The sequence below is a fragment of the Rousettus aegyptiacus genome, unplaced genomic scaffold, assembly GCF_014176215.1.
Source record: "Rousettus aegyptiacus isolate mRouAeg1 unplaced genomic scaffold, mRouAeg1.p scaffold_m13_p_16, whole genome shotgun sequence".
Lineage (NCBI taxonomy): Eukaryota > Metazoa > Chordata > Mammalia > Chiroptera > Pteropodidae > Rousettus > Rousettus aegyptiacus.
The window spans coordinates 42,193,170-42,210,101 of NW_023416291.1; the positions used below are offsets into that span (position 1 = coordinate 42,193,170).

At 53.4% G+C, this 16,932-nt stretch overlaps 4 protein-coding genes across 11 annotated transcripts in view; 2 read left to right on the plus strand and 2 right to left on the minus strand.

Moving 5' to 3' along the window:
• The window catches only part of BORCS8 (BLOC-1 related complex subunit 8), a 5,248-nt gene extending 999 nt beyond the window's left edge, over positions 1-4,249 (minus strand). The window contains exons 1-3 of the mRNA XM_016132429.2: positions 4,116-4,249; positions 1,808-1,920; positions 1,293-1,357 (exon numbers count right to left, since the gene is read on the minus strand). Coding sequence (XP_015987915.1) covers positions 1,293-1,357; positions 1,808-1,920; positions 4,116-4,152 — 215 coding nt within the window. The 5' untranslated portion in view covers positions 4,153-4,249. The remainder of the gene's footprint in view (positions 1-1,292; positions 1,358-1,807; positions 1,921-4,115) is intronic.
• Positions 4,204-9,545, plus strand: RFXANK (regulatory factor X associated ankyrin containing protein). Of its 6 annotated transcripts, none has more exons than XR_001595284.2 (11): positions 4,204-4,345; positions 4,616-4,849; positions 5,005-5,143; positions 5,639-5,833; positions 6,532-6,615; positions 6,748-6,813; positions 7,055-7,155; positions 7,307-7,432; positions 7,826-7,892; positions 8,233-8,350; positions 9,319-9,545. XR_001595284.2 is itself a non-coding variant. In XM_016132421.2 (11 exons), exons 4-11 carry the CDS (start codon positions 5,647-5,649, stop codon positions 9,387-9,389), a joined length of 783 nt encoding a protein of 260 aa, XP_015987907.1. In that variant the 5' UTR covers positions 4,204-4,345; positions 4,616-4,849; positions 5,005-5,143; positions 5,639-5,646; the 3' UTR covers positions 9,390-9,545. The 6 variants fall into 6 exon arrangements, 5 of the variants coding, with proteins under 5 accessions (XP_015987907.1, XP_015987910.1, XP_015987911.1 ...); XM_016132421.2 differs by having other exon boundaries at positions 8,270-8,350; XM_016132424.2 differs by having other exon boundaries at positions 6,535-6,615; positions 8,270-8,350.
• Positions 9,530-11,040, minus strand: LOC107503729 (nuclear receptor 2C2 associated protein). Its single transcript, XM_016132428.2, has 5 exons — positions 10,620-11,040; positions 10,405-10,495; positions 10,106-10,211; positions 9,964-10,031; positions 9,530-9,716 (listed from the first exon to the last, which is right to left on the minus strand). The coding sequence occupies exons 1-5, from the start codon at positions 10,655-10,657 to the stop codon at positions 9,600-9,602; spliced, it is 420 nt and encodes a 139-aa protein (XP_015987914.1). The 5' UTR covers positions 10,658-11,040; the 3' UTR covers positions 9,530-9,599.
• Positions 11,041-12,905: 1,865 nt separating this feature from the next.
• The window catches only part of NCAN (neurocan), a 28,420-nt gene continuing 24,393 nt past the window's right edge, over positions 12,906-16,932 (plus strand). The window contains exon 1 of one of the 3 annotated variants that reach the window (XM_036233927.1): positions 12,906-13,118. The gene's annotated coding sequence lies outside the window, so the exon portion shown is untranslated. Of the gene's footprint in view, positions 13,119-16,237; positions 16,351-16,932 lie in introns of those variants that run through there. The other 2 variants (XM_016132416.2, XM_036233928.1) reach the window with 2 other exon arrangements.

The following is a 16,932-nucleotide window of genomic DNA, read 5'->3' on the forward strand; positions in this document are numbered from 1 at the left end:
ATCTCTGCCAATGGCGCTACAAGAAAATATTTACCAAGCCACACGGGGATTCGCTAATCTCCGAAAGTCACCTGTGCGACATCTGCAGTAAAAATAAAAATGTTCTTTTACAGGCCTTCGCTTAAATCACTCCCATTTATTAACAGCCAGGGACCTGCTTGAACATATCCATGAGATCAAGGGGAGGAGCATTCACGGTCACCCACTCTGTTAACTTGCTCGTCTTCTGCTGCCAGGTGGAATCAGCTTTTCTAGTGTTTGACTGCCCACCTTGATTAAAAAACAAAACAAAACCAAACCAAAAAAAGCTCGCTAATATAAGCTCACTATTGAATAGTTTACTCCAATTTATTTAATATCTTTCAGGTTTGCACCAACTGTTCACACTGCATAAAGCATTTCAAACAAATAAAAGCTAAGGGCTCTTTCATGTCCATAAAGGAAACGTGGTCTTTTAGCATTAGAGACATTCACATCTCACTAAAGAAAAGCATTCAGAAGTCAGAGCACACTGGCCTACCTAGCCCAGCATGGTCCAGTGCAACTTTCTGGAACATGACAGACAACTTTGTTATCCACTGAGATGACTGCTTAGCACTTGAAATATGGCTAGAGAGACCGAAGAGCTGAATCTCTCATTTTATTTCATTTTAATGCACTAAAATGTAAGTGTGCAGGCCCGGTGGCCTGGGCTACTGCACTGAACAGTGCAGTTAGAGAAACCAGGAGAAAGTAGAGACTTTGAAACATTCTTCCTTTAGCTTGGGCCTTGCTGACAAGCTCGTGGCTGTCCCAGATCTGTTCAGAAGTTGTGAGAGAAACTCCTATTTCTTTTCTACTTTTCCCTGGGCTAAGGAGGGTGTTTGTGACTGCCATCCTCAGGAAGACACCATTTGTCCAAGTCACCCCCATCTCAGTAGAGGGGCCAGGACTGCTGATGGCAGAACATTCAGCTCAGTGCCCTCAGCTGCAGGATTTCCTGTCAAGGAACCTTCACCCAGACTACAGAAACAGGAAAACAAACCCCACGGTACCACAGATAAGAACTGCTAGGAGTGTCCAGCCTCCACCTAAGGATCCAGAGCTTGTGCCAGGGGAAAACGGCACCTCTAAATAAAGTTGCCAAACTCCCAAGGGAAATGAAAACAAGCCAAGGCATTAAATACTGTCAGAGTGACCAACAGAAACACAGAAGGCAAGGCCAGCAAAGCTGCTATAATGGCAAGAAACACCAATTACTATTTTGGGGTATAGTGGGGTGACTTTGGCAGCAGGGGGCCTACAGTGCTCACCTGCAGGCATATTCCACTGTGTAGATGGCTCCCTGGCTCTGCTCCTCCCACCGCTGCATGTCAGCCTGTGGAGAATGGGGGGCTGTTAGCAGTGGGGGCTGCCACCTCCATCCTCCCAGCTCTCTGGGTTGAAGCATCTGATCACCACGGCTGCAGAGACTGACCCCTCTGGATCTCCACCTGCAACTCCCCTCCCTCACCAGTCTAAACTTTCTGTGAACGCCTTGGGGACTTTGCACTGACTGACTGTTCCCTCTGCCTGGTGTGCCCTTCCCTCTAGTCTTCACGGCTGCCTCCTTCTCACTATACAGGTCCTAATGTAGGCCTGTCGTCCCTTCCTCCAAATCTGCCCCACATCTGTCCAACTATGGCCTCAACCTGGCTCAATGACCATATACATTCTTGCTGGTGTCTCGACCTTGACTCTTATCCCAACAGCCCCTGTTCCACCAGCTGACCCCAGCCCATGACGTCTTGACCCTGGGGGCGTCAGTGGCAGGGGTTCAGGGGCCCACCTTATGCTGGGCCAGCTCTGGCAGAGAGCGGCGCACATGTTCCTGCAGCCGGTACAGGGCCACGGATGGCTCGTTGGCCAGGACGTAGACACTCTCAGTGAACTTGTCTGTGACTGGGTCCCGGATCAGCCATCGGAGTGGAGGGCAGCAGAACAGAAAGGGGAAACAGGAGCAGGGAACAGACACAGAAAGACAAAGGATTAAACTCCTGATTGCTCGACCTGTGAGGCCAGCCAGAGCGGTGAGGAGTGTCTGGTCCACCACGACAACTGGGTACCTGTGGTCCAGGCTATGGTTTGAAGGAGATGGTCACAGAAGGCCTCGCTCATGATATTATTAATGCATCCTGTGAACTCATGATCTTTCCCCTCCAAAGCCCACTTGTAGTGGACACTGCTGCTGCCCACTCATTCCTTTTACCGTAATACATGAATCTGACATTCTTCCTGGAGGATAAACTGGAAAGTGCTTGGAAGGTTATACCTCTGGGTGGCCCTCAGCCATTACTAACCATCGAGAGATATGAAAACCTGTGTCCCCCGCTGTGCACTGGAATAACTGGAAGGCATATCTTATCCCCTTGAGCTCCCTACAGAATCTGACTGAGGCCTCCCTCTGTGCAATTTTATCTTTGCTCAGCCTACTCCCCAGACCTGTCCTATTTCCCCCTCTCCCCTGTGGGGCTAAGTCAGCCAGTCACCCACACTGTCCATGAGCAGATACTTCTGGTTCTGCCACAAAGAAAGGCCAAACCTCACACATTATTACCACCTACTGCCCCCACTGGTCCAGGCATGGCCACCTCCCCTGGATGAGATTCAGCCCCTCCTTGGTCTCCCTGCTTCTCCTCGTGCCAACAGTCCCATTTCACAAAACAGATAGAATTCCTAACAATAAACATATCAGATATGTCCCTCGCATGCTTGAAACCTTCCCTGGCTCCTATTAGCCAAAGAATAAATTCCACCTTCCTCACTACGGCCCCTAAGGCCCTAAGTGTTCTGCATGCTGTTGACCTCCCTGCTCTCTTCACCCTCTGCCCAGGCACAATGGACTCCTGACTTCTTTGGACACTCCCAGAACTCCCAGAAAACCTTGCTGAGATGACTGAAAGGTTCTATAATCTATACTGTCCAGTATGGTAGCCATGAGCCATGTGTAGCTACCGGGCACTTTAAATGTGACTAATGTGACTCAGAAACTGGATTTTTAATTTAACTTAATTTTAATTAAATACCCACAAATACTGTGACCAGTAGCCACTGTATTGCAGTGCAGCTCTGAACACTGTGCCACCTCAGGGCCTTTGCATCTGTCGTTCCTGCCACTGATATGCCCTTCCCTTTGGCTTTTCTTCATCCCTCATGTCTTGGCTGAAATACCACCTCCTGGGTAAAGCCTTCTCTGATTACCAAACTTAATCAGATGTTCCTTCCACCTTACTCTCAACCTCAGCACCTTGTTTCATTTCCCTTATAAATTCTCATTTTTTATTAGGTTACATGTTTAAAGATAAAAAAAAATTAAAGCTTAGATTATTGAGGGTAGGGGCTTCTCTGAGGCTGTTTCCTCCTCTGTAAAAATGCAATGATAACAGTACCCACCACGAAGTTGGCTACAGAGATGGACCCCTTGCCACTACCCAGGGCAGTGTGGTTGTCAAGAGAGCAAGCCCTGGTGTTTCTGGGAGTCAAGAGGAAGTTGTAAATGACTGATCAATGTGAACAAGTCAGGCTCACGGGTCCGGCCTTCCACCTCCAAGCTGTGTGTCATTTTACTGTGTTAGGTCTCCTCGTTTTGAAAATGAGCATAGCAAAGCTTATACACCTCAGTGTTGTTACAAAGGGGGTGGCATTAAATGTACTTGTGCCTTTTAATGAACTATAAATGTGTGTAACGAAGTAACGAAAAACCTTTAATTTAAAGTTTGTGGCGTTCTGTAACTTGTAACTATGTGATTTACAAACATTTGATAAGCCAATGTAAACATACGCGAATGCTTAATATATAAGGCAACAATTCGCACACGACTGCCACTCAAACATCACAAACATCAGGTCACTGAATTCTCACAACAACCCTGCGTGTGGAGGAAAGGAGACTATTATATCCATCATTTTAAAGATGACAAAACCGTGGTACGAGGACTTTCTAAAGGTTTCAAAACTTGTAAGCAGCCGAGCCAGGATTCGACAATTTAGTGTCTGGCCCTCACGCTACCTCCCCGCCTCTGCCCCCTCCTGCCACCTGTCAGTTCGCTCCTCGGCGAGTTCATGACCTCTCTGTTCAGGCCTGGGCCCCGCTTTACCTTTCTTCCCCTTTAGCTGCATCTCGGGTTCCTCCATAGCGATCGCAGCCCGCAGAACCTGAGAACCGGAACCGGAAGTCTGGAGGTGGGGACGGATGCCTAAACTTTCCTTGAGAAGCCGGACACGACCCTGCCTCAGTTCTGGTACCAATTGGCCTACCCGCTCCTCCGGCTACCCAGACAGGAGAGGGGCCGTGAGTGAGAGACTGAAGAAGGAGGCACACCGGGAGGTGGGTGAGGAGGGGGCGGGGACCCCCCGAAACTCCACAAGGGTCACGGAGGCGGGAGGGACAACGGCGCCCTTCCTTCTTGAACTCCTTTTCGGGGGTGGAGGAAATGGAGGAAACACTCCACACACCGTCCACTTCGGGCCGTGTAAACGGCTTTTTTGGCCCCCATGCTGCCATCAAATCCCTGCACGTGCTCATGTCACCCCTGGACTGCAGAGCGGACGTTGTTATGGAAGGGGTAAGTTAGAGTGTCGCCCCTTTAAATTCCAGACGCCCCGCCTGCTTCCTCCCCACTCCCTCGGACTGGAGAAAGCCACGCCTACCCGCCCGATACTGGAACCCATTGGCTCCCTCTGGAAAAACCTGTGGGCGGAGCTGAGGGACGACCGGAGCAGTGTTCTCAGAGCCCTCTGAGGCTCCGCCCATCCTCACCACCCTCAGGGTCCCTCCGGCGCTTTGGGGACGAGAATGCGCAGGCGCAACTGCATTGCTGGGGCCCCCACGGTAACCACGCCCCTTCCCCAAGCCTTAAAGGACCAAGGGCAGCTGTTAGGGCTACGGCCCTTCCGCACTTTTGTTGGGCGGGGGTGCGCAGGCGCAGTGGAGGAGCGCTGGTTGGGGGTAGCGATCGCGTATTAAGTTGCTGTCTGTCCCGGCAGAAACGGCCAGGTTGCTGAGGGGCCACACTCCAGCTTGCCGCCGGCTACATCAATTGGAGGAGAAAAGTTTGTGAATTGGGCCCCCAACTTTTGGGGGACCCAGGCTTTCTGCGTGGGCGACAGAGTAGGTTCGTTGGAGGTGAGTGAACCTCTTGGATCGGTTTGGAGGTGCTGGTGGGATGGAATCAATTATATCTTTGTCGAGTCCTCAGTCATTCCAGGGCCACCTTCCAAAAAAATAACTACAGCGAATGTTTATTAAGCTCTGTCAGTATATCAGGCCCCCTGCTCAGCTATTTACAGACATGACTTCTTTTAGACTTCATTTCCCTATTTTATTAATGAGGGGACTTAAGTTCAGAAAAATTAAGTCATGTGCCCAAGTTCACACAGTCTAAGTGGAAGGATTAGAACCCAGAAAGAGTTGACCCCAGAGCCAGCGCTTTTAAGCAATGCCGATTGTGTGTCCTGGTGGTGGGGAGGAGTGGGCCTGAAAAGCAGGTGGACTCTGGTTTAATTTCTTGGCTGAGCCAGAGTTTATGTACCTTCACTGTGCACAGCCAGGTATGGAGTTGGTGCCTACGTAATGAGATGTTGATAATTGCCATCACTCTCCTTTTGGCACCTCCACCAGCTTCCCCCATGGAGCCTGTCCAGCCTGCAGAGGACCTCAGCCTGACCCAGCAGTCCCCCGCCCCAGAATTTGGGGACCCTGAAGATCCCGGTGATGAGGTCCTCGATGGCTCAGACACAGTGGTGCTCCGTCTCTACTCCTGCACTCCGGAACCTGGGAATCCTGAACTGGATGCTGGTACCTCCTCACCTCAGGGTAGGTACTTCTGGGTTCCAGCCTCTGGGATTCAGACAGTGGAATGTCAGGCCCAAGTTGGGGTCTCTGTCTTATGTCCCACCACCTAGGATGTGTCTTCCTGCTCCACCCAGCAAGAGATTCCTTATTTGTTTTTATTGTGGTAAAATCCACACAACATAAAAGTTACCATTTTAACCAGAATTGTGTACAGTTCAGAGTACAGAGTGGTGTGTAACCCCAATTTCTATCTATACTTCTATAACATTTGCCTCACCCCCAAAAGGAAACCCTGCCCAGGCCACTCCTTGGGGACCTGGGGCACGATGTCCACACAAGCAGCAGGACCCCTGAAGCCTCCAGCCTCTCAAGAGACCTGAGGGCCTCACTCTGTACCTTATTTAATGTCTCTAGTGACAGGCAGGGCCCAGGACTCCGCTCCGGGTAATCCAAGGGTTGCCTTATTCTGAGGAGCAACAGGGTTCCCAGATTCTTCAGGTTTCAGTTGACCTGTTAATGGCTATGGGGATGTCCCCATACCACTGCCCAGTGGGTCCTGGAATTTCAAGCTTCTCAGATTGCTCAGCCCCAAGAGCATCAGTGGAGAGTGGATGGAGGAGTCATGCAGTGTCTGTGGTAGCTTCAAGTCCCCAGGGTCTGGTTTGAAGCCTCAGAAACATACACTGTAGGGAAGCTGAGGCCCTTTGTTTCTCTCCCAGCAGGCAACTCCCTGAAGCACTCCACAACCCTCACCAACCGGCAGCGGGGGAATGAAGTCTCAGCCCTGCCAGCCACTCTGGACTGTGAGTGGCCCCCATCCCCAAGGTGGGGGAGGGGTAGCAGGGTGGCAGAGCTGAGAGCAACTTGGGACGGGGTACACTGAGGCACAGAGCCAGGGTGGGACAGGTGAAGACTCTTCCTCTCTCTGGCCCCAGCCCTGTCCATCCACCAGCTTGCAGCACAAGGAGAGCTGAGCCAGCTAAAGGAGCATCTGAGGAAAGGTGTGTGTCCATACCAGTGTGCTGATGTATCTGTGCTTGTCTGATCTTGTGTATTGATATGTGTTGACATGACCTGTGAGTGTCCACGTGTGTGCCTGTGTCTACAAGCATGGCCATGTTTATGCATCCATACATGTGTTCTCCCCTAGTCTGACCCCAGATGACCACCCCATCCCCGCTCCCCCAGTGCTGGGGAGAATGGGCAGGGGTGCAGTCCAGTGGTACCACCTCCTCCTGCCAGGTGACAACCTCATCAACAAGCCGGACGAGCGTGGCTTTACCCCACTCATCTGGGCCTCGGCCTTTGGAGAGATCGAGACCGTCCGCTTCTTGCTTGAGTGGGTGCGTTCCTCCCCAGCGAGGGGCTACTGGGGACTTGAGGGCTATCTGGAGCCTTGGCTGAATCTGCCGGTGCTGTGTCTGTAAGATGCAGCTGCCATGGGGACCCCACAATTCTAGGGGATGTTCCCACCACTCTCTCTGCTTTCCCCAGGGTGCCGACCCCCACATCCTGGCCAAGGAGCGGGAGAGTGCCCTGTCACTGGCCAGCACAGGCGGCTACACAGACATTGTGGGGCTGTTGCTCGAGCGTGATGTGGACATCAACATCTATGACTGGGTGAGACACAACCCGCCAGCCTTGGGCGCCTTGCAGGGTACCAGGCCTGCTTTGGGTGCTGAGAACACAAGACAGACTCATCCTGAGTCTCACAGAACTTCCAGGTTCTTTTTATGGTGGGTGAGGACCCAACACATAAAAAGCTGAGATGTAGTGAATAATACTGTGATTGCAAGAAGTACACAAGCAGTTGCAAGAGCCAAGATGGCCTACACGGCCAAGGGAGGGTCAGGAGGGCTTCCTGGAAGAAGGGGCATCTAATCTGATACCCAAAGGAGGAGCTAGATGGGCCAGGTGACAAGCAGGAATAGGAACCACATTAAATTGGAGGGTGCCAGATGGTGTGAGAATCCAGAAAAGAGTGCTGATTGTCCCTGCCCCCGCCCCTGACAGAATGGAGGGACGCCACTGCTGTACGCGGTGCGTGGAAACCATGTGAAGTGCGTGGAGGCCTTGCTAGGTGAGTGGGAGTAGAGGCCAGCCCTGGGGATCCCAGACCCCCAGCTGGTGCAGCAAGAATCCTCAGGGCCAGGGAGGGATCAGAGTTCTGCTTGAACAATCTTGGGAAGGGTGGTCACTGCCTGCTTTTCCCAGAGGTTTAATAAGGGGGCAGGAGGTGGTGGGGTAGCACAGGGGTCTGGCCTCAGGGGCTCTGGAGGTGAGGGTTCTGTTGGCCACATTCTTGGGAGAGCACAGGCTCTCATCCAAGGCTACACTGGCAACTGGAAGACTTGGGGCTGCATCATTGGGGGTCACTGGACCTCTGGTCCTGCACCCCATTCTGGGCTCCCAACCCCCAGGCCCAGCACCCCCTGTAGCACCTGCTGTGCTTCGCAGCCCGAGGAGCTGATCTCACCACTGAGGCTGACTCTGGCTACACCCCAATGGACCTTGCTGTGGCTCTGGGATACCGGAAAGGTCAGCCTGAGATACATGGGGCAGACAGGGTGCTGTAGGTGGGGTGACCACAGAGGGTACATGGAACATTTCTCTAGTATGTCAGATGCTAGCAGCAAGAGTATTCACATTAGGAAACATTTGAGTGCTACTGTGTACCTGGCCCAGGCACGTGCTAGGCCTGGTTCTCAGGGGGCTTCCAGTGTACTGGGGGTGACTGTGTCAGTGACTGAGACCATGATGGGGGACACTCAGGCACTGAGAGGCCCAAAAGAGGCCGTGGCCCCATATCAGGATGGATGGGGGTTAGGGAGGGCTTCCTGGGACCTAAGGTGGAGAAGGATGGTCTAGGTTAGAGGAACAGCCATGCAGAGGCCTGGCAGGGTGGGATGCCCAGAAGGAGGGGGCCAGGCCACAGTGCGCAGGGCTGTGGAGGTGGGAGGTGGGAGGTGGGTGTGAGCAGAGCCCTTAGGCAGACCCCAGTTTGACTTCTCCCTCCACTTCTCCACCGATAAATCAGGATGATCCTAACAGAACCAACACCCTGGGGTCATGGGGGGTGATGAGGGCTTGGGAAATATCCTTTCCTTGCTTCAAGGAGTCTTACACCATTTGGGACGGAAATCAATCCTCACAGCTCCTCTCATCCTTTCCTAAATGTCATGACTTGCCAATTTTGTTTGGTAAGGAATATTTTTGTGACTCTGAAAAGCTCAAAAAATGCATCTTTACAAACTTATGCTCCCAGGATGGGGACCTCAGTCTCCCCTACTGTGTCCTGGGAAGGGTATGGATTTTCCTGTGTATGAAGTGGGTCCTCCATCCAGGTCCAGGGTGGGGAGGTCCCTGTTCATCACCCAAGGGAAGGGTGCAGTTCTCAGGGCAGGTTCCTCACCCCAGTTCAGCCCCCAAGGGGCAGGTGCAGATAGGCCTGTGCTTCTGCAGCCCACATTCCATTGGGACCCACCTTTCCCTTGTCCTGTTTCCAGTGCAACAGGTGATTGAGAACCACATCCTCAAACTCTTCCAGAGCAACCTGGTGCCTGCCGATCCTGAGTGAAGGCCACCTGCCCCCCAGGGACTCATACACTCAGGGAACAAAACAGTTGACCCAGAGCTGGGAGAACCCAGAATGGGTTTTAAAGGCAGCTCCTGGACAGACAGTGGGAGGGGGCCCTTCCCTAGAGAAACCAATAAACCTGTGCAGAACTTGAAAGACTTCATTGTGCTTCTTTGAGGGCTTCCTAGAGGAAGCAGCTACACAGTGACCTCACACCTTCTCCCCCAGCACCCGCAGGTGGTAGATGACCACGCGGCCAAAAAAGTCAGTGGTATCCTCAAACATCACCTTCAGCCGGTCCACCTCGGCACTTGGCACTGGAAAGGTGTGAGCACAGCAGTCAAGGGAAACAAGTGGCTTGTTGTTTGCTACCCACCAGCCCCTACCCAGTCCTGGGTCAGACACCACCTTGTACACCGTGGACCCCTCTGAAACTCATGCAAAATAGGTTACCATCAGCCCATTTCACAGATGAAGCAGCGCAGGCCTAGAGGCCACTTTCTCAAGATCACATACAGGGCCCACAGCTTTCAGAGGCACAGATCATCCCACCCCAGAGGCCAGGGCAGGATATCTGAAGAGAGTTGTTATCCTCAGGGTAGAAATCCACAATCTTGTTGAGAGCCTCACACCCTTGAGAACCTGCAGCAGGGAAAGGGGCCAACTGTGAGGCTGGGGTGCCTCTTCCAAACCCCCCTTCCATGGCCTACCAGTACCTTCCAGGCGACCCCAGCGACTGGAGAAGCCCCCCTGGAACTGGATCTGCAGCTGGGAGACACGGATGCGCTGGGGAAACTCTAGTATCACCCACTGGGAGGGGCCCTGGAAGCAGAAAAGGAAACAGGCCCACAGTTAGGCTCAAAGCTGTGCTATGCTCTTCTCTCAGTCAATTGATGGGGTAGGATTCAGCACATGATCCATACTGCTCAGCTGAGGTGCCCTGAAGTTCTCCAGGTACCCTTGACCCCTGAATCTGATTCACATGAGGGATGAAGGGTCCAGGGAGGTGCCTCACCTGATCTGAGTTCCAGCATGTCTCCTCATCCTGGTCGAACAGGTGCTTCTTTCCAAACTGCCGGGTGTTGCGATTCAGCACGGAACTCACCCTGGAGACACCAAAATCGGCCTCCTCCTCACCATCTTGCTCCACAAACCCCCAGCTCTATCCACCGAGGACTCAACCCCTGGCGGAGGGTCCCGTACACTGCCCGCCCCGCGCCGGGCTCTCACCTGCTAACTGTCTCTGCACAAACCAGAGAGTGGGTCATCTCAGTTCCACAAGGCCTCGCAGGACTCAGAGTTGGGCTCAGCCCGGGACTGAATCCTGGGGCCAATGCAGCCACAGCAGCGTGACCCTGTTCACGACTGAGTCTGCACGTCCTCACCTGCAGCACAGGACAAGCACCATCACTACCCTGTTCACTGCAGTCCCAAATGTCGCCTCGATCACCCCCTTGCAAAAAAAAAATGGGAATTTCAGGGAAACCGCCAATGGCGTGAGGCCAGGCTTTCACAGCGGGTCCAAGGAAGGGAAACAGGTTTCCTGTGGGTTTCAGGGAGGTCGCTCCAGTTCCGAGCCTCAGTTTCTCAACGAACAGAAAACCAAAAGCTGGACCCGGAACCTCAGGGACACTGCACAGGCGCAATGTGACTCAGGCCGCGCTGCAGTCGCTCTCGGGGCGGGGTTTAACTCGAGTCCCCTCCCCTCTGCGCCCTCCTCTAAAAGGGCCCGTGTCCGGTGATTGAGTTGCCCATGATGCTGGAGGAAGAAGGCTGGCAGGTAAAAGCAACCGTGCGCCGACTGTGTGCGCGGCGCTGTCCTTTGGTGCCCGCAGGTATAGAGAACTGATTATGGAGACCGAGAGGCTTCTTACAAAGATGTCTTCTTAGCTGGGAAGTCTGCCGAATTTATCTCCTAACTGCTAATGCAACCTGTGAACCCCCGCACCTTACTGCTTCCCAGAGAGAGGCCAAAGGAAGAGGTCATAATATTGAAAGTACAGGGAGTCTTCATCAGCCTTGTGGGTCCTGTCTGGGACACAGGAGGCCCAGCCTCCAAATCTATCTTCCCAGTAAATCCTGCCTGGGACAGGCTTTCCGAAGGAGGGGGTTTTGAAGGATGAACAGGAGTCTGCCAAACAAGATTACACAAAACCTCTGATACCAGGCTAAAGATTTGGTTCACTGATTGACTAAACAACTCCTGCCACTCCCTACTGTCCAGCCTGGTGCTGGATGATGCTGGGGACTGAAAGGCTTTTGTTCTGGCCCCATACCTGGGTAATACAGAGCTAAACACACACACTCCCAGCCCCTTGAGCCCAGGGCTGAGCCAGGGGGGAGAGGTGGTGCTGGGGAAGCAGGTGCTCTACCTAGAGGGATGGCTTCCTGGAAGAGGGGATATTGTGCCTACACCTTAATGGGTGGGTAGGAGTTCACCAGGGTGAGAAAAATCTGGGGGTTGGGGGGGTGGGGGGAGGTCCGGGCAGGGAGAAGAGCACAAGCAAAGGCCTGGTTGAGTGAGTTTAAATAAAACATGTGGAGCCAGATCCTGCTGGGCCTGGAGCAGTCACAGAAGGTGTTTGAGAAAGGGCGGGACACCATCCGAAGTACATGAATAGAGGGTTCCGCGACAGATCAGCCACAGGCAGGAGGCTGCAATGCCTGGCTTCAGCTGAATGGCCTGGGACCCAACCCCTTTCTTCAAAGACTGGGGGAATGGTCCTTCTGGCATCCGACTAGTGTCTGCCCAAGCCCACTCCAGGAGGGGGTTCTGGCTGGGAAACCCGGACGGGACCCTAGCAGGAGGGCCGCCCCATCAGCTTCTGCCTGCCAGGACTTCCTGCATTCGTCATGGCTGGTGCCATCCAGATCTGGCTCTTCTGGTCTCAGGGCCAGGGTTGGATATGACAGAAAACACCTCCGCCCAGAAGTTCAGAAGAGCAGGGACCCTGGAAGGTCCAGTTCAAAGGCCGGGCTAAGCCACTCACTCACTAGCTGTGTGATCTTGGACAAGTATGTGGACCTCTGAGCCTCAGTTTCTTCACCTGTGAAATGGAGAGGATTCTATTTCTAGAACTGCTGGAGAATTCAAGGGGATGACACATGACAACAGTGCTGACCTTTGTTGAGAGCCCACCCTGTATTTTAACTTGAAGCCATGTTTTGTCTCCATCCACTAGCTCAGTAAACATTCTCCGCTTGTCCGTGTCACCTCCATTTTACAGCTGAGGATACAGCCACTAGACCAAGGTCCACCAGGGAGGATATGCTTGCCCCAGACCCCCCACATTATTCCTGGTCTTGGCATGGAGCTGCCTTGCCCACTGGGATGGGGCCAACTCAGTACACTCTTCCTGCCTCCTCACCCCACCGGCGCCTGGGCATGAAAGAGCCTGCTGTTTCTCCAAGGAATTACCAACTCTAAGCTCCCAGCAGAGAAGCCAAAACTGGTCTATTCAGTTGCCTGAGTGAGGAAAGACTGGGCAATACTTCCCCCCTCACCCCAGGGGATGGAGCAGAGAGCACTCTAGAGGAACCAGGAGCTGCAACTCTGGTTCACTGAGGGAAACTGAGGCACAGAAGTCATTTGACTAATATCACCCAGGGGGACCAGGATTCAAACCTCAGTTTGACTCGAGTTTCTTCCATCAGGCCGAGTTCTTTATCTTACTGGAGAGAAAAAAGAAGCTCAGAGAGGATCAGAGATTTGCTGAAGTCACACAGCAAGTATGGGTCAGCAAGGACACTCGCTGGGGAGGCAGTCCCACCCATAGCAGAAAACAGGTCATTTCCCATGAGTGTGTCATTCTGGAGCAGGGCAGGGAATGGCCCTCAGTTAGCTTTAAGTCTTGGTTTCCCCCTGGGGAAGAGGTGTAATGGTTGTCCCAGGCTGGAGAATCTTCAGGGGTAAGTGTGACCGGCATCCCCCTAGGGACAGGTTGGGATCTGATTTATCTGCTGGGGTCTACCTGGGTCCAACAGGGCCAGCTCAAAGTAGACAGACTCACCCTCAGTGCCAGCTGGACTTGTTGGTCCTGGCAGGGTGTGGGCCTGGGTAAGTGAGGGTACCAGTGGGAGTGGGAAGGGCATGAAGGCACTGAGGCGAGCTCATGTGGGAACACCCTGCTACCCTGGGAGTACTGCACGTCTCCATGCTGGTGATGTGGTGCCAGGCGATCATGGCTGAGCGCTGGCTGTCTGAAGGTGTGCCCACAGCTGTAAATGTGGCTGGGTGTGAACAACATGGGGCAAATGTGAGCCGTTTGTGGCAGCCAGAAATGCTGAGGTACAGTGGGTGTGAACAGTAGTAGGTGTGTTTGAGTGTGACAGGACTCTACATGGGGCCAGACTCACAGCTGTGAGTTTGGTGGTACACCGGGCATAACTTGTATATGGCCAGGCAAGGTTGTGTGTGGCCTATGTGACTTATACGTAGCTTTGCCAGGTGTGGTTGTATATGAGCCCTCTGCATAGTCACTGCGTGTCTGGGATGTAACTGTGTCAGTAGTTGTTGGTGACGTTGTGTGTGATAGATGTAAATCTGATTGCATGTGCTCTATCTGTGTGTCAACTTTGGTACATTGAAAGGCACTTTGGGGATACTGTCCACACCTGAGACCTAGCTCTCCCGGAGGGTCCAGCCTCCGGCTCCTGTTCTGGCTCACCAGCCCCTTCCACTGCTCCCTCTCCACACTCACAGTAGCCCCTGGCCTGGGCCCCAGTGTGGAGGGAACAGAGAAGGCACTCAGGGCCGGGGGTGGGGGGGGGGTGGTTCACCCAATCCCAGTGCAGGCCTATAAATAGAATAGCTCTTTGAGCCCAGCGGATTCCCAGGCAAGGTTGCTTCATTCAAGCCCCCGGCAACAGCCCAGCCCGGGCCCCAGGCCAGACCCTCTAAGCTCAGCCCTGGCACCAGCCAGGGAAGCCAGGGTGTGGGAAGGAGGAGGAAAAGAGGGGGAGGGGGAATTGAGGGTGGGAGTCAGCTTGGCCCTGAGGCCCCAATCCTGGGCTCCCCCTTGACTCCTACCCAAACTGTACAGCCGTCATCTGTTCCCCTGAGCCTGGAAAATGTGTGTGATAGCACCCCCCATCTTGTGTGTTTATTTCCCATCTCATTCCCCCAGCAGCTCTGTACAGTAGAGACTCTTAATTATCTGTTTTAGACAGGGAAACTGAGGCACAGAAAGACGAAGTGGCAGGCCCAGAGTCACTCTGTTAGGAGAGGTGGAGAGAGGTTCGAACCCTGGACTTGTGGAGGCCAAGCTCCTGGCTCCCACGCACATCACACAACCACACCCAGACCCCCAACCCCCACTAGACCCCGTCACACCAGCCTGTCACCTGCAGACACATCAGAATGATCCTCAACATCCATACCTCCTCTGCGATGAGTTAGTAAGCAAAGCTCCCCAGTATGTCACATGGGCCCCTAGGGCCACCACTCACCGACCCCCAGACCAGCAGGCTGGGTCCACACACACAAGAATTGACACGTACAGACACCTCCGTGGCCTTGCGTCCCTGAGGCCTTCCTTTATCCTTCACTTTTCTCCACCCCCTATGTAGTAATTTTACTGAAACCTTTTTGTCCTGTTTGTCCCCCCATTAGACTGAGACTCATCCTCAGAGATGTGCAAACACACACACACACACACACACACACACACACACAGGACCCATGGTGGACGCACAGACCCTCTACCCAGTGAAGTCCATTCTCAGCACTGACAGACTAGGACCATGGGAAGGGAGGCAGGAGAAAGGGTTCGCCTCTTCAAGTTTTTGTCTCCCCTCATTTCCATTTTTTAATGTGGTAAAATACACAGAACAAAATCTACCATTTTAAAATGTACAATTTAGTGGCAATAAGTATATTTGCATTATTGTGCAACTATCACCTCTCTCAAGCTCTGGAACATTTTCATCAGCCCAAAAGGATGTACCCATTAGCAACCGCTCCCTATCCCCCCTCACTCAGCTCCCCAACCACTAATATACTTTTTGTCTATGGATTTGCCTGTTCTGGACAGTTCATGTAAATGAAATTATACATGTGGCCTTTTTTATCTGACATCTCTCGTTCAGCATGTTTTCAAGGTTCATCCACATTGTAACGTCAGCGGTTCATTTTTTATGGCCAAGTAATATTCCATTGTATGGATCTAGGCTTTTTAGATTGGGTCTTCCTGCATCTCCCCACAAAGACACACACATGTCCCCTGCCCAAAGCAAAAGGATTCCTGTGACAATAGTACCTGGTCTACAGCAGGCACTCCATAAATGCTGATTGGGTGAAGGAATGAATGGTACGTTCTGGCTGAGGCTAGTATAAACAGCTCTGGGGATATAAGATACCTGGGATCCTGATGAGTGAGTCTCTTAGCAGCTGTGCGACCCAGGGATCGTCAATCCTCTCTGAGCCTCAGTTTCCTCTCTTAAATAGGATAAAACAGTAACTGTACCCTAAACTGCTTCAAGTGTGAGCCCTGGAAAGTCAAGGCTTAGATTGAAGTCCCAGCTCTGTTCTCACTCTCCACGTGACCTTGGGAGTGACTTTGTCTCCTTGGGGCTCAGTTTCCCTACCTGTAATATGGGGCAGGCCCCACCATCGGGGTCTGGGGACATTTAACGTGGCCCCTGGGGGAAAGTGAACGGGCGGAGGGGTGGAGGCGGAAATCAAGTGCAGTCTTCTCTTAGGTGGAGTGAGCGGTCGAAGGAGTGGTGAGGGAATTTTAGGCAGTGGGGGTCCCCTCGCTCCCGCAGCCAGAGGCCTCAGCTGGCAGAGGCGCATGCGCATAACAGCCCCGTGTCCCCTTTATAAGCGCTGAGGCGGCGCTGGGGCCAGCCGAGCGCAGGGCGCAGGGGCTGGACCCGACGCCCGCAAGAGCGGAGCGGGAGCGGAGCGGAGCGTCCTTTGTGCCGGGCGACCGCCCCAGAATGCGTCCGAGCTAGGAGCCAGGTGGGGGTCTGCCGCGGGGAGGCGGCAGCTTTGGGGGAGATGTCCTCGGGGCTAGACATAGAGCCCAGGATTGGGGGGGCTGGGATCCGAGAGATACCTCCAGATTCAGGAGGGGATCGTCAGGGGGAGGGGAGCCCCAGGTTGAGGAGGGAACATAAACTGGAGGGGGCCTTGGGAATGTCAGGGGCACTCGGATTCGCGGGTAAGGTTTGGGGAATGCAGATATCAGCCCACGGTGGGGAAGGGGCTGGGCTGGAGGTAGGTCTCAAAATTGAGGAGGGGGCACTGGGAACCAGGGCGGGGGGAAGGTCGCTCCGAGTTTAGAGAGAAAAGGGGAACACCTAGGTGCTGTATGGGGACACCAAAACAGGGCATCCCAATGTCTGAGCTGAGACACCCCAGGATTTTAAGTGGGGTTTCCCAGTTTGCAGATGAACAGAGAATGCCAGACTAGACTACAGCGGAAGTGGTCTCCACATCAGTCTGAGCCCAATGGAAGGGGGTTTGGGCTGAGAGTGAATGGCCACAGGCACCCTGTGGTCTCCCTGTCCCTTTGGCCCTGGACTTATCACCACATTCTGA